Source organism: Neurospora tetrasperma (assembly GCF_000213175.1).
Source record: "Neurospora tetrasperma FGSC 2508 unplaced genomic scaffold NEUTE1scaffold_81, whole genome shotgun sequence".
Taxonomy (NCBI): domain Eukaryota; kingdom Fungi; phylum Ascomycota; class Sordariomycetes; order Sordariales; family Sordariaceae; genus Neurospora; species Neurospora tetrasperma.
This window is the reverse complement of record NW_009799179.1, coordinates 1,621,824-1,634,872: the sequence shown is the minus strand read 5'-3', so window position 1 is coordinate 1,634,872 and position 13,049 is coordinate 1,621,824. Positions and strand designations below refer to the sequence as shown.

Sequence of the window (13,049 nt, the reverse complement as noted above, 5' to 3'; positions counted from 1 at the left end):
AAGGAGAGAAGCCCCGAAAGTAGTCGCAAGTCAGATACGCTTACTAGGAACATGCGTCTTGCTGGTAGAACTTTTAGAAAAAAATAAAGAGTGTACGAGCCTAGGACCAGGCCTGGAGGTAAAAGAGAGAGTGCGTGAGAAGACGGCGGGGTTGCGATCGTATTGATTAGATGTTATTGTGGTCGCGGCTTTGTGTCGTGTAAAAGCGTGGAAATGAGGCACCACAGGATCGCCGCAGATGACGGGCCAAATCCTCAGGAGATATCGTTTCTTATTGGATGGGCGTCTCTCAACGGGCAGTCTCTGTCCACTCTCATCGGCGGCCTTGTTGCTGTTGTTGCTGCTGCCTGTAATTACAGTCAGTATCTTGTTGACGCCGTCGTTGTCGTCGTCGAAGTTAGGTTGTCTTGGTCGAGCTGGGTCAATTGGCAATTCCCAGACGGGGAAAGGACATTGCCACTGAGTCTGGACGAAGTGGGAAGTCTTGGAGGAGATCGGGCTTCATGCCCTCCTGTTCCAGGTTTCGAGAAATGAGATGTCTACACAGAAGGTACAAGCGCCAAGATTACAGCCGGGAGTGGGATAGCGTCGGTAGCACAGGCACACGGGGGCACCAGGACAGAGGGAAGCTGGGCAGGAGCATGACACTGGGCGCCTGGCGGTTGCAGCTTCCATTCCAGGCTGCTGGGCAAAAAGATTGGAAAGGGCAGATGGAGGAGCATTCAGTTGGGAACGACCACGGGGGACGGTTGGGGGAGGAAGCTGATTGGATAGAGGTAACCTACTTGATTGATAGGAGAGGCTGCATTGGGGTAGATGTAACAAGCAGCACTGCCCTGCCCTGGAAGGGTTCCACCACCGTTCTCGGGGCTTAATTGGGTGGGTCGACGCTAAGGCGAGCCGGGCCTGCCCACGCGAAAAGTGCAAGGGACGGCTCTGGCCTGTGCTGAATTCGCTTCAATCTACTTGAGGTTGGTTCCTGGATGTTCTGAACAAAGCCAATCCGTCGCGGCAGTGAGGTGGATAAAATAGAAGGAACAGCATCTCGACCCTACGTTTGCCTACGCCTGGATAAGTCCTTCGCGTTCTCGTAGTGTTGACTCGACCCTTTCTTTTGCCTCTGTCCACAATCTGCCATGCGCCCTGTCACCTAGCTGCCCTGCCCTCCCCCAGAACTGCGCGTGTGCTGCACAGTCTGCTCTCGGATCCTGGAAGTGAATTCGCAAGCCCGGGAACATGCATCCGCCCCCAATCTAGGGAAGCCTACCTCTACGCGTCGCGAACCGGATCATTTTTAACCTCCACCTGCGGTTTTGAGATTTGATGGAGAGCACCGCCTGCCATGACCAATCTTGAGCATGGTCAACGTCATCCGGTACAGAGATAGCGTTGCGAGTTAAGCCTCGAATGTTGTCAAGTGGCCGTCAGACAAGAATCAAGAGGCTAGACGAGGCCAGCCAATCCATGTAATGGAAGCAAAAGACTGTGACACCCCACCCTCTGCACCTGTGCCAGTCGGTGTTGACCCGTGAGCCTCAAGAGGAACGCGAGAGGCTTTACCCGCTCCCGTCGTCCGCCTTCTCGAATATTCAAATGCTCAGTTATCGAACGGCTGCTCTTCAAAAGCCAATTGCTTCGCCCTATCGAAGACTACTTACGGATGTGTCCGCCGCGGGAAAGGCGCTGACCTAACCTTTCTTAATCCCCATTCTTCCTCTTACGACAAAATGGTTCATATCTCTCACAAAGGAGCCATCAGTAGCAGCTCATTCTCATAGTTGATAACTCTGTCGGTCCTGGTTTCTCGATACGGCAGGTCGGGGAAGGGGGTTGCGGCGCGGATATGACTGCCTTTTCTCATGTTAGTTCAGGATCATTATATGCAGCATCGAATCAGCCTAACGTATCGCAGGTACTCGTTATGGCATTCTGACTGAACCCTTTTCAAACAGGTATGGTACTTGTTGGAGAGGGGTCCAGGTTCTGTCGGGTCTCCAACTCTGCTCTACAGAGTTGGCGACAAAACCGCCGGACACGACAAAACCCAAACGGACAGCCAAAATAACCCACTTCTAATAGGTATTTAATTTAAGAATTAATTACACAACCACCACTTAGCCAAAACTTATAAAAACTTAGGAATAGGTTAATACGTAGTATTTTACCTCCCTTATAATTTTCTTTTCTAAAAACAACTAGTTTTGGGAGCTTAATTACATTTCTTATAAAGAGGTAAAAAGTAGGGGTTTTTAATAAAAATTCTACATAATTTCTATATATATACATCTCTATAAAAATAAGTTTTTATTATACTTATAGAGTATACCTACTTCTAGGATACAAATAGTACTAATATTTATATACTTGGTAATTTTTAACGAATTTTTGAAATTTTAAAATATTTATATTATAATATTTCTAATTAAAGAATATATTAATATAATACCTAATTATAGTATTAAGGGTGGGTATTAACTTATATTAATATAAATTAATTAATTAATAAAAGATATATATATAATATATATAATATAAAGTAAAACAAATTGATATTATTAGAATTAAAATCTTTTATAAATTAAAATAATTTATAATAATTTGAAAATGGATTACTAATTACTATATTATTATATAAAATTAGTATACCTATTGTTAAACTTATATAATTGATTTCTATTATAGTATTCGGACTTATAATTCCCTAAAATAGTATTTTTTTATTTAATTCTTTCTTTTCTAGCTAATAAATTCTATTATTAGTATTATAATATATAATTAAAGTCTATATAAAAACTTGTATTTACCTTTACTATTATTTATTAAAAAAACGACGCCGAAACCGGAAACGCTAATTTCTGGTCGAGGAGTGCTCTAAAACGAAAATTAATAATAGCAATCGACTTAGAAGGGTCGTCTATGTCCCTTACGATATCCTACAACGAATATAGCGATAGTATTATATTATTATTACTAATAGCTATTAATAGCAGTACTCGTAAATTCGAAAATAACGTTTATAACCTACTCGTAGAAATTTCAATATATAACGACCCTGAAACTATATTTACTACGAAAACCTCGGATAAAACAGAAAAAAACAATAAAATATTGAAGAAATTTATCGTTAGAGCGAATAAGTTTGCGGACTATAATATTATTTTAACCGAAGACTAACGCTAAGTTCGAGAGTTACTTCTCGAATTCGCAAAGGTATACATCGGAAAAAGTAGGTCCGTGTAATCCGAGGTTAATAGGGCTAGAACCGACTAATTTATTACTAAAAAGGATTTTAATAATCTAAAGAAGGATATTTTAAAAAAGATTAAAAAAGGTATTTAAGAAGCGTTAAAAAAATAGGTTAATATTATAGCAAAAATTATCCCGAATAAGATTAGTACTACCCTCTAATAATTATTTACTATTATTATTAAGAAGTTTATTCCTTTTAATTTCGAATAGTAATTTATAATTAAAAGGGCGATAATTACCGCCGAATTTATAAATTATTCGAATAAAGATATAAAGACAGCCCTAGTAGCGAATTTAAGTAAAAAGAAATTTAGTTTAATAATCCGTATAGTTATTAGAATACTAATAATAGGAGATTATATAATTATATTTAATAAGTCTATATATAACTAATATTAGTAAAATCAAATATAGGTTAAGGAAGTCTTTAGTTCGGATACTTTTATTACTATAAATACTATAGGTATTTTAGTCCGGGGCGTACCTTAGAATAGTATTAATAATTATATTATATTAAAGACTTTATTAAATATAGTAAGGGAAAGAAATAAAGAGGTAACTATTATTAAAATTCGGTTATAGAAGAGAAGAAATAAAGAGAATAAAAATTTACTTTTAATAGAAATTACTATTTTATTAGTAGTATACTTCCTCTAGAATAACCTCTTCTTCTAGGACGGCGGTGTATATTTATACGAACTATTTTAAATTTCGAATAATATTTAATAATATTATAAATATTAGAGAATTAAATATATAATAAAATTCTATTATTAGGAAGATATTTACGCCCGTTATAACGAAGTTAAATATAAAGGAAATTATTTTAACGAAGTAAATTATCCCTCTAATGAAAATAAGTTACTTATTTATTATAAATTATATAAGAAGAAGGGTTATTTCGTATATAATTATAAAGAGTATTCTATTTTCTGGAAGGTTATTACGAAGGCGTCCGTTACGTACGTCGAAAGGCTGCGGACGTTCGCCCCTTATAAAAACCTAATTAAAAAAGTATTAAAATTAATAATAGAGGTTATAAATAAGGGTATTCTATTAAATACTCTTCCTAATTCCTATACTATTACTACCCTAGAGAAATAAATTAGAAGAAGTATAAAAAGAGGATAGTTAAAAAAGGTTATTAATTAAACCTTCTAATTAAAACCTTTAACCTTATAAGGTCTAATAAATATATATTACCTACGTTCGTAGAATATAGAGGGGAATTAATTATATAATAGTAATAGTATTTATATAACTATAGCCTCCCTTAAGGAAGTAATATTTTTATCCTCCGCTATAGGATTAAAAAGAACCCTATTTTAGAATAATTAATAATTTAATTAAAAGTATTTTATTAGAACGTAGGGAAATTGTATAAAAAAGGGAAACTTTTATTTAAATAAGAGGAGACTTATAATATTATAGTAATTTAAGAGCCGGGTAAGAATTTAAATAGGGATATTTATTATCCTAGGGGCGGAAGGTATTTTAAGGTTAATTATTTAAAGAAAAGGAGAGCAATAATATATATAAATAAGAAATAGAATTTAAAGGACTTTAATTTCTAAACCAATAAGGATTGGACTATAATAATATTTAAAAATTTAAAGGATTTAACAACCGTCTATTCTATTTACTCTCCTATTTTAATATAAGGAATATTAAAATACTAATAAGGGTTACCGCTCTTTAAATTCTTCGAAGTCGGACCTTCAGCGGGAAATTAAATTATAATTAGGGATTTTAATTTCTATTATCCTAATTAGAATTTAAAGAATAGGATTAGCTTAAGGGCTATTTACTTCCTTACGTAGGTATAACGTTAGAGATTTAATCTATTTACCCTCCGTAGAAAATTAATAAAATTCGGGAATATAATATAAAGTAAGAGAAATAGAATAATTAATTATATATAATTATTATTTAAAGTTAAAATTGAATATTAAAAAGTATAGTAGTACGAGTAAATTAGTTCGGACTATTACCTTTAGAAAATTTAAATTTAAATAGAAAGAAGGAGTAGGAAAGCGGAAGAGGAAGGAAAATATAATTAGAGTTTTATAAATATAATAAGAGTAAAGGAGGCGGTAGAGAAACGAATTTTAATTTTAAAGAGAATTAATATAATAGAAGACTTCGAATTAGCCTTTCGTAGGTTCGACGGAGAATTTATAAATATTATAGAAGAATTCATTCTATATTAGAAGAAAAGTTGGAGGAAGAGAGTAAATTAATAAATATTAAATTATAAAATAATTATAAAAGAAGTACGGCGGATATATTAGATATAGTTTGGATATTGGATAATATTAAATTAAAAGAATTTTATTAAAGTAATAATAAAAAAGAAGAGGATAATTTTGAAAATATAGCGGACTATATAGTATAAAGGTATTATAAAATTTTTAAAGAACTTAAATTAATTTTAATTATTAAAATAATAGGCCCGGATTTGAAATTACTAATTAATAAATCCGTTTAATTATTAACCCTTTAAATCTATAAAGGAGTAATAGAAATTGGAGATTATAATAGTAAGGCCGAGATTTTTGCCGACTACTTTTTCCTAAAGGTAAATATTTTAATAGATTATTTATTAGACTAAATTGAATTATTAAATAGTATTAACCCGATAGTTATTAGTAAATTAATTATTAAAAAGGACGTTTAAAACGTATTTTCCTAAATAGTGTTTAATAAAGCCCTAAGCGTTAATTAATATTCAAATAAATTTCTAAAATTATATAAATAACCGTTTTAGTAGGCTATAGTATATTTAATATTTATTAGCCTCTAATTCGGGCATTTCTTATAGCGGTTTAAGGATACGAAAGTAGTTATTCTTAAGAAGTTTAGGAAGAGGACTATATAGTAAAAGCTAATGGATGTATAGAAGCTTATATTGCTATTTAATAATATAGGGAAGATCTTTAAAGTATTTATAATTAAAAAGTTTATATAAGTAGCCGAAGAATTTAACTTCTTATTGGAGGGTTAAATTAGTAATTAGGTAAGTTATTTAATAAAGTTTATAATTTAAGTAATTATTAATATAATATATACAATTTAAAAATTTAGGGTTGTAACGTCTCTTATATTCTTCGATTTAAAAGGAGCGTTTAATAGAGTTAATTATAGGTAACTTCTATATATTTTATAAGAAATATAGCTTTTAATATAAATTATTAAATAAGTAGTAAGCTTCGTTATTAATTGAAGAGGTTCCTTCTTCTTCAATAATAAAATATTTTACCCTTATACTATTACTATAGGTATACCCTAAGGTTCCCCCCTCTCCCTTATTTTATTTATTCTCTTTATTATTCTATTATATTGGAAATTAGTAATAACTTTAAATATAATTACTATTAGCTTTATAAATAATACTAATATTATTATAATAGTATATATTACTGAAGAGAATTGCCGGACTTTATAGGCGGTATAAGAAATATATTTGGAATAAATAGGAGTGAGAAGTATAAAGTTCGAAGTAAGTAAAACGGAACTAACATATTTTATATAAATAAAGGTATTAAGGATAGAAACTATTTAATTTAGGGATATAGTATTTTAATTAACGGAATTTATAAGATTTTTAAGGGTTTAGTTGGACTATAAATTTAATTACCAGGCTTATATAGAAGTAGTAAAATAGAAAATAAAGATTTAAACGAATATATTTATAAAGTTAATTATAAAAATATAGGGTTATTCCTTCGTTTGGGTAAAGGAAATATATATTAAATATATTTATAGTACTATTATATATAGAATTTTAGTATTCTATTAACTGACTAAAATTTATAGGAAATTATAAAGGATTATAGTTAGATTAACGAAGTATTAGATTAAATATTTAAAAATTATTGTTAGGGTATATAAAATTACGCTAATATAGAATTTAGAGACGGAAACTTTTTATCCGCCGTTCGACTTCTATTTTAATAAAAAGGTCCGAATTTTTAAAGAAAGGTTTATTTAAATAAATTAAATAAAGTTCGTTTAAGGGACTATAATTTAGATTATTAATTATATTTAAATACAAAGGGCTAGAGGTTGGTTATTTATTAATAAATTGGAGAGTAGTGTAATTAAAGTTCGGTAGGCCGAAGTATAGGTACTGATAGAGAAATTGCTAATAATTATAGTTAATCCCCCTTTAGAATTAGGGACCTTGCTATTACCGTTATAAATTTTAAAATTAATAATTATTAATTAAGAAGAATAGTTAGAAGATATAATAAATTGAAAATAAGTATTATATTACAATTATTACCTAATAGCGGCAATAATTAAATTAAGTCGATAATATAAATTTACTATTATTAATTTTAACCTTAAATTTAATAGTAAAATAATTTAATAATATATAATTAATATAAGGAAGGAAAGAAGAAGATGCCGAACGCCGGAGGAAAATAAGGACGAATTATACCTATTAACTAAAGTAAAGAGTTCCTTCTTAATTTAAATTAGGACGGAGGTTATTAGGCTCTACGCTTTCCTTTTTTAAAGGAAAGTACTGGACATTTAAATATTTATCTATACCTATAGGTTCGAAAAGGAGACCTTCGGCTATATTATTTTAAATTACTTTAGTATAGAAATTCTCTTTTAATTAAATTTTAATAATTAGTTATTAATAAAGGAAGAGCTTTAGAAATATTTAAATAATAGAATTAAAATTAAAAAGATCCTATTATAAACGTTAAAGTTAAATAAATTGAAGGAGTACTATTTAGTAATTAAATTAAAGGAGGAGTAATATAAGGAAATTACAAAGTACTTTTAAAAAGGAAACGAATTATTAATAATATTAGAATAATAGGATAAGGGATAAAGAAGAGACAATTATATTAATTATAAGTACTATTTAAATTATAATTATAGTAAAAATTGGAAGACTATTTAATTAGTATTTAATTATGTTTAAAAAATTCTTTAAATAGCGCTATTATACAAACTTAGTTCGTAGTAACTTTATAATATTATTAAATTTAATTTTTATTTATAATAGGGCGGCTAGGGGGGTCGAAGGCTATAGGATTATTAAGAGTAATATTTCGACTATTAAAACCGGAAATTGTACGAATAGGAGTAATAGTATTATTATTACCGGATATAATATATGTAAAAGTAATTATATTATTATTAGAATTAAAAGTAATATAAATAGGATTTATAGCGCTATTATTAAAAAGGGAAAGGGTATAATTATAGTAAATATCCTTTATAATTATTTTATAATAGCCCTTCCGCTAGAAGATAGCGGTATTATAATATAGGGTATAAGGAAGAATATTAAAGTTATTAGAAAGATTATCCTATATTAAACGTTCGTATATATATTCAGTAAAACGATTAGTAGTACGAATAAAGGAGTTTAATTTTTAATTAAATCCGGCCAGATTATTTAATAATATAGTAATAATTACCGACCAAATAATATTATGGGCGTTATAAAGGCCAGCGGGAATATTTAATATATATTTATTAATAATAAAAATATAGGTTATATTTTAGGAATTGGTAATTAGGGGCGGGGGTTAATTAAGGGCGAAGGAAAAGAAAAGGAAGGACGAAAAGTTTATTAGAAGCTGAAACGAAGTAAATTTTACTAATAATAACCTTATGGAAATTATTAAAAGAAGTAAGCCTTTAACCGGTCCTTAGAAAAATAATAAAATTTAAAGTATAGTATAAATGAAGGATCTTACAAATAATATTAAACGAATTATTATATAAATTAGGGATAATAGGAGGGATAGTTATATTAATTCTAAAGGGTTATAAAGTCCGGATTATTATAAAAGATATAAGAAAATACTATAAATTCTAAATAAATTAGAGCTACGAAATTAAGGGAGGATATAGGGTTTAGAAACGGATTAAAAAAGGAAACCTCTAAGTCGGAAGTTAAATTAATCGGATTAGGGTAATTACGACCGGAGGAGGCTATTTTAGGTAATAGTATAATAAGGAAGGAAGAAGAGGGAAATTAGAAAGGGGCGCCGTAGGGAGGATTATATAAATAAGGGAAAGGGTTTTTATATTATTATAAATAAGGGTAGGGCCGAAGGGTAGGAAGTAAAAAGATAGGGCGGAAGTAATTATAAATAGAGTAAGGAGGCGGAGAAGTAGGGAAATAAATAGGAAGATAAAATAGGGGAGTAGTAGGAAGGCGAAGGAAGGAGTAGTAGAGGTTAAGACGGAGAAACGGCGAAGAGAAGCGGCGCTCTAAGTTCTATTCCTATTATCCTTATTATTTTAATATTAAGATAATATAGTAGAAGGAAAGATAAAATTAATTCGCTATAGCGGTAGGTAAGAATTATTATAGTTGTAAGTAAAGTAGGAGCGGCGTAGAGATCTATAGCCAAAATAAAGTTAGGGGTTTTTATCTAGCGGCGCTTAACGCTATATAGTTTTCCCCTTTAGAGAACTAGAGAAGGATCCTATACTAATAAGGTACTATAGTTATATAGTATAGGGAATAAGACTATTATTATTATTATTTATTAAGTTGGAATAGTTATATTATAGAAGATAATTAGATAATTAGTTTACTTTTAATTAAAAAAATAGTTAAAAGATTTTAATATAACGAAATATTATATAAATAAAGTATAGTCGTACTATACTCTACTTAATATAGATTTAATTATAGATTATAAATATTAAATATAGTTTAATATATAATCTTATTATAATAATACGTAGCTTTATACTTAATTGTTAAATACTTTAATTATATATATTCATTTTTTATTAATACTTTTTTAGTAAGAAAAAAAAGTACAACTTTTAATAGAAACTTTCTAAATTAGATAAAATTACTTATTATAATTACTATCTTTAAAATAAATTTAAAAACACTACTCTTTAATAGAGACTATTTATATTCTACTAAAATATCTATTATTATTACTATTTTTAAAAAGAAAAGTATAATTACTAATAAAAATTAACCTACTAAATATTTAAATACATATTAATTTTACTACCTTAAAGAAGAAATAAAATACCGCCTTTAATTGGATTTTACCTACTTTATACTAGAATACTTACTATTATTATTACCTTAAAGTAAAGAAGAAATATTACTTCAAAGTAAAAAAGAAATACTATCTTTGACCGGCTTTTACCTACCTTGTACTAAAATACTTACTACTATTACTACCTTAAAATAAAGAAAAAATACTACTTTAAAGTAAAAAAGAAATACTATCTTTAACCGGCTTTTACCTACCCTACACTAGAATACTCACTACTATTATTACTTTAAAATAAAAAAGAAATATTACTTTAAAGTAAAAAAGAAATACTATCTTTAACCGGCTTTTACCTACCCTACACTAGAATACTCACTACTATTATTACCTTAAAGTAAAGAAAAAATACTATCTTTAACCGGCTTTTACCTACCCTATACTAGGTACTACAGCCGGGTTTACTTTAGTAGCCGTAAATCGATTTTTAAAATTTCCTATACTAAATAATTTCGTAGGAATTAATAAGTTCTAACTCAACCCATTTATCCGCACCTTCCTTAAATTAAAGGTTGTAGGGTGTATAAAAAGGAAGGTAAAAGCGACCGGCTAGAGTAAAAGCGACTAACTATATATAAAGTTGCTTAGCGGAGTCTATTTAGGGGGTTATATACCTATAGCCGGGCTTGCGACCGTATATAGGGTCGCTTAGTAGGGTTTATTTAGAGGGTTACATACCTATAACTAAGTATAAAGTCGCTTAACTATATTTATTTAAAGGGTTATACGCCTATAGTTAAGTATAGGGTCGCCTAATAATATTTATTTAAAGGGTTATACGCTTGTAACTAAGCTTACGACTATATATAAGGGTTATATAATAGGCTATACGCTTATAATTAAATATATAATTATAAAGTGAGCTCAATTAAAAGACTTTATATTTATTATAAGGCTCAATTCTATAGGAAGGATATTAGGATTTTTATTTTAATGTCTTTCCGCAATATATTATTCTTGGATAACTTTTATTAAGTATAGTAATATATATAATTATAGAAGTTAAGGCGCAAACCGGCCTATAATTAAGCTCCTAATTAGTATTAAATATTAGGAGAACTTTATAGGGTTTTCTTATTATTTAAAAAATTAATTAAAATTAAAAAATTATAATATAATACTACTATTTTAAGCCCGTCCTTTAAACAGTATTTAAAAAGATCCTTTAAAATAAACTTTATCTATATAATAGTAATATTTAATTAGAATTATTGATAGGCTATATAAGTATTAGTTTGAACGGTGGAATTTATTTATAATTATAATTTAGGGATATTCGGAAATATAAATATTTAATAATAAGAGGTAAGAATTTTAACTTATTAGAAATTAATTTTTACAAAAGTATTTATTAAGGATATTTTTATTAATAAAGAGTAAAAAAAATAAACTTCTTAAATATTTAGGTTATATTTTAAAAATTATAAGAAAGTTGGATAAACCTATTAGCCTATCGATTTAGAGCATAGTTAATAGCTATATTAATTATTAAGGGGAAATAGTAATTTATAAAGAAAACTTATTAACCTATTGATTTAGAGCGTAATTAATAACTATATTAGTTATTTAGAGGAAATAGTAACCTATAAAGGAAGCTTTAATTCTAATTTATTATAGTAGTATATAATATTATAGTTCCCTACAATCTACCGAGGTATTAGCGCTATATATATTATATCCCCCCTTAACCCCTATTAAACTTATTTAATTAATATTTAAAAAGAACCGTTTTAGTACTAGGGAGTACCCTATAAATATTAGTAATTTATTTAAGCAATTGGATTATTTGAGCAATTAGATTATTACTAGGCATTTTAATTATTTTAGGCCTAACTTTACTAATAAGCTAACTGGAATTAGAATAATTAATTTACTTAAGGACCTTTAACTAATTTAAATCCAACTTAATCGACAGGCTAAATAAGAATTAAAGAAAGTAAAAATCTAAATAGTAGGTTAGACATTTAACTATTTATATAAACTTACCTTATTACTTTAATTAGCCTTCGGGCTTTCTAAAATAAACTTAACCTTTATTTCTTAAATCTTTCTAATTTCCATTCTTCTAAAGTTTAATTCTTTATTAGTATCTTAAATCTTAGCTCGCAAGAGATTTTTACTAAGATAGAATAATAGTTTCTTTAAATAAAATACGTATTCTAACCGCTACGTTTCTATTTAAGAAATTCCGAACTATATAGACTTCCCTACGTTATTAGGCTAGCAATTTACGGGTTGCTACTTAAAGATATATAAAACGCCTACCTAATGGCGTAGGGAAGCCTAAATTAGTTTAGAACTTTAATTCTATCTAACCTTCAAAACTATAATACTCTTTTTTCTTTTTTAGGAAAAAGAATACCTTTTTTATTTTTTAATTTTTTCTAATATATATATTCTGTTTATTTAATTATATATTATTTTCTTATGAAATATTCTTTTCTAATTTATATTTTTAAAGTTAGTTTAATTTTTAGTATTATTATTATTATTATTACTATTATTATTATTATTATTATTATTATTATTATTATTATTATTATTATTATTATTATTATTATTATTATTATTATTATTATTATTATTATTATTATTATTATTATTATTATTATTATTATTATTATTATTATTATTATTATTATTATTATTATTATTATTATTATTATTATTATTATTATTATTATTATTATTATTATTATTATTATTATTATTATTATTATTATATTATTATTATTATTATTA

At 28.0% G+C, this 13,049-nt stretch overlaps 1 protein-coding gene across 1 annotated transcript; it reads right to left on the bottom strand.

Annotated features, from left to right (window-relative positions):
- Positions 1-313: 313 nt before the first annotated feature.
- Positions 314-3,218, bottom strand: NEUTE1DRAFT_141679 (uncharacterized protein; the record flags this gene model as incomplete). The annotated part of the gene is made up of 3 exons (XM_009857099.1): positions 314-347; positions 1,746-1,851; positions 3,194-3,218. The coding sequence occupies 3 exons, from the start codon at positions 3,216-3,218 to the stop codon at positions 314-316; spliced, it is 165 nt and encodes a 54-aa protein (XP_009855401.1).
- Between the last annotated feature and the right edge of the window lie 9,831 nt (positions 3,219-13,049).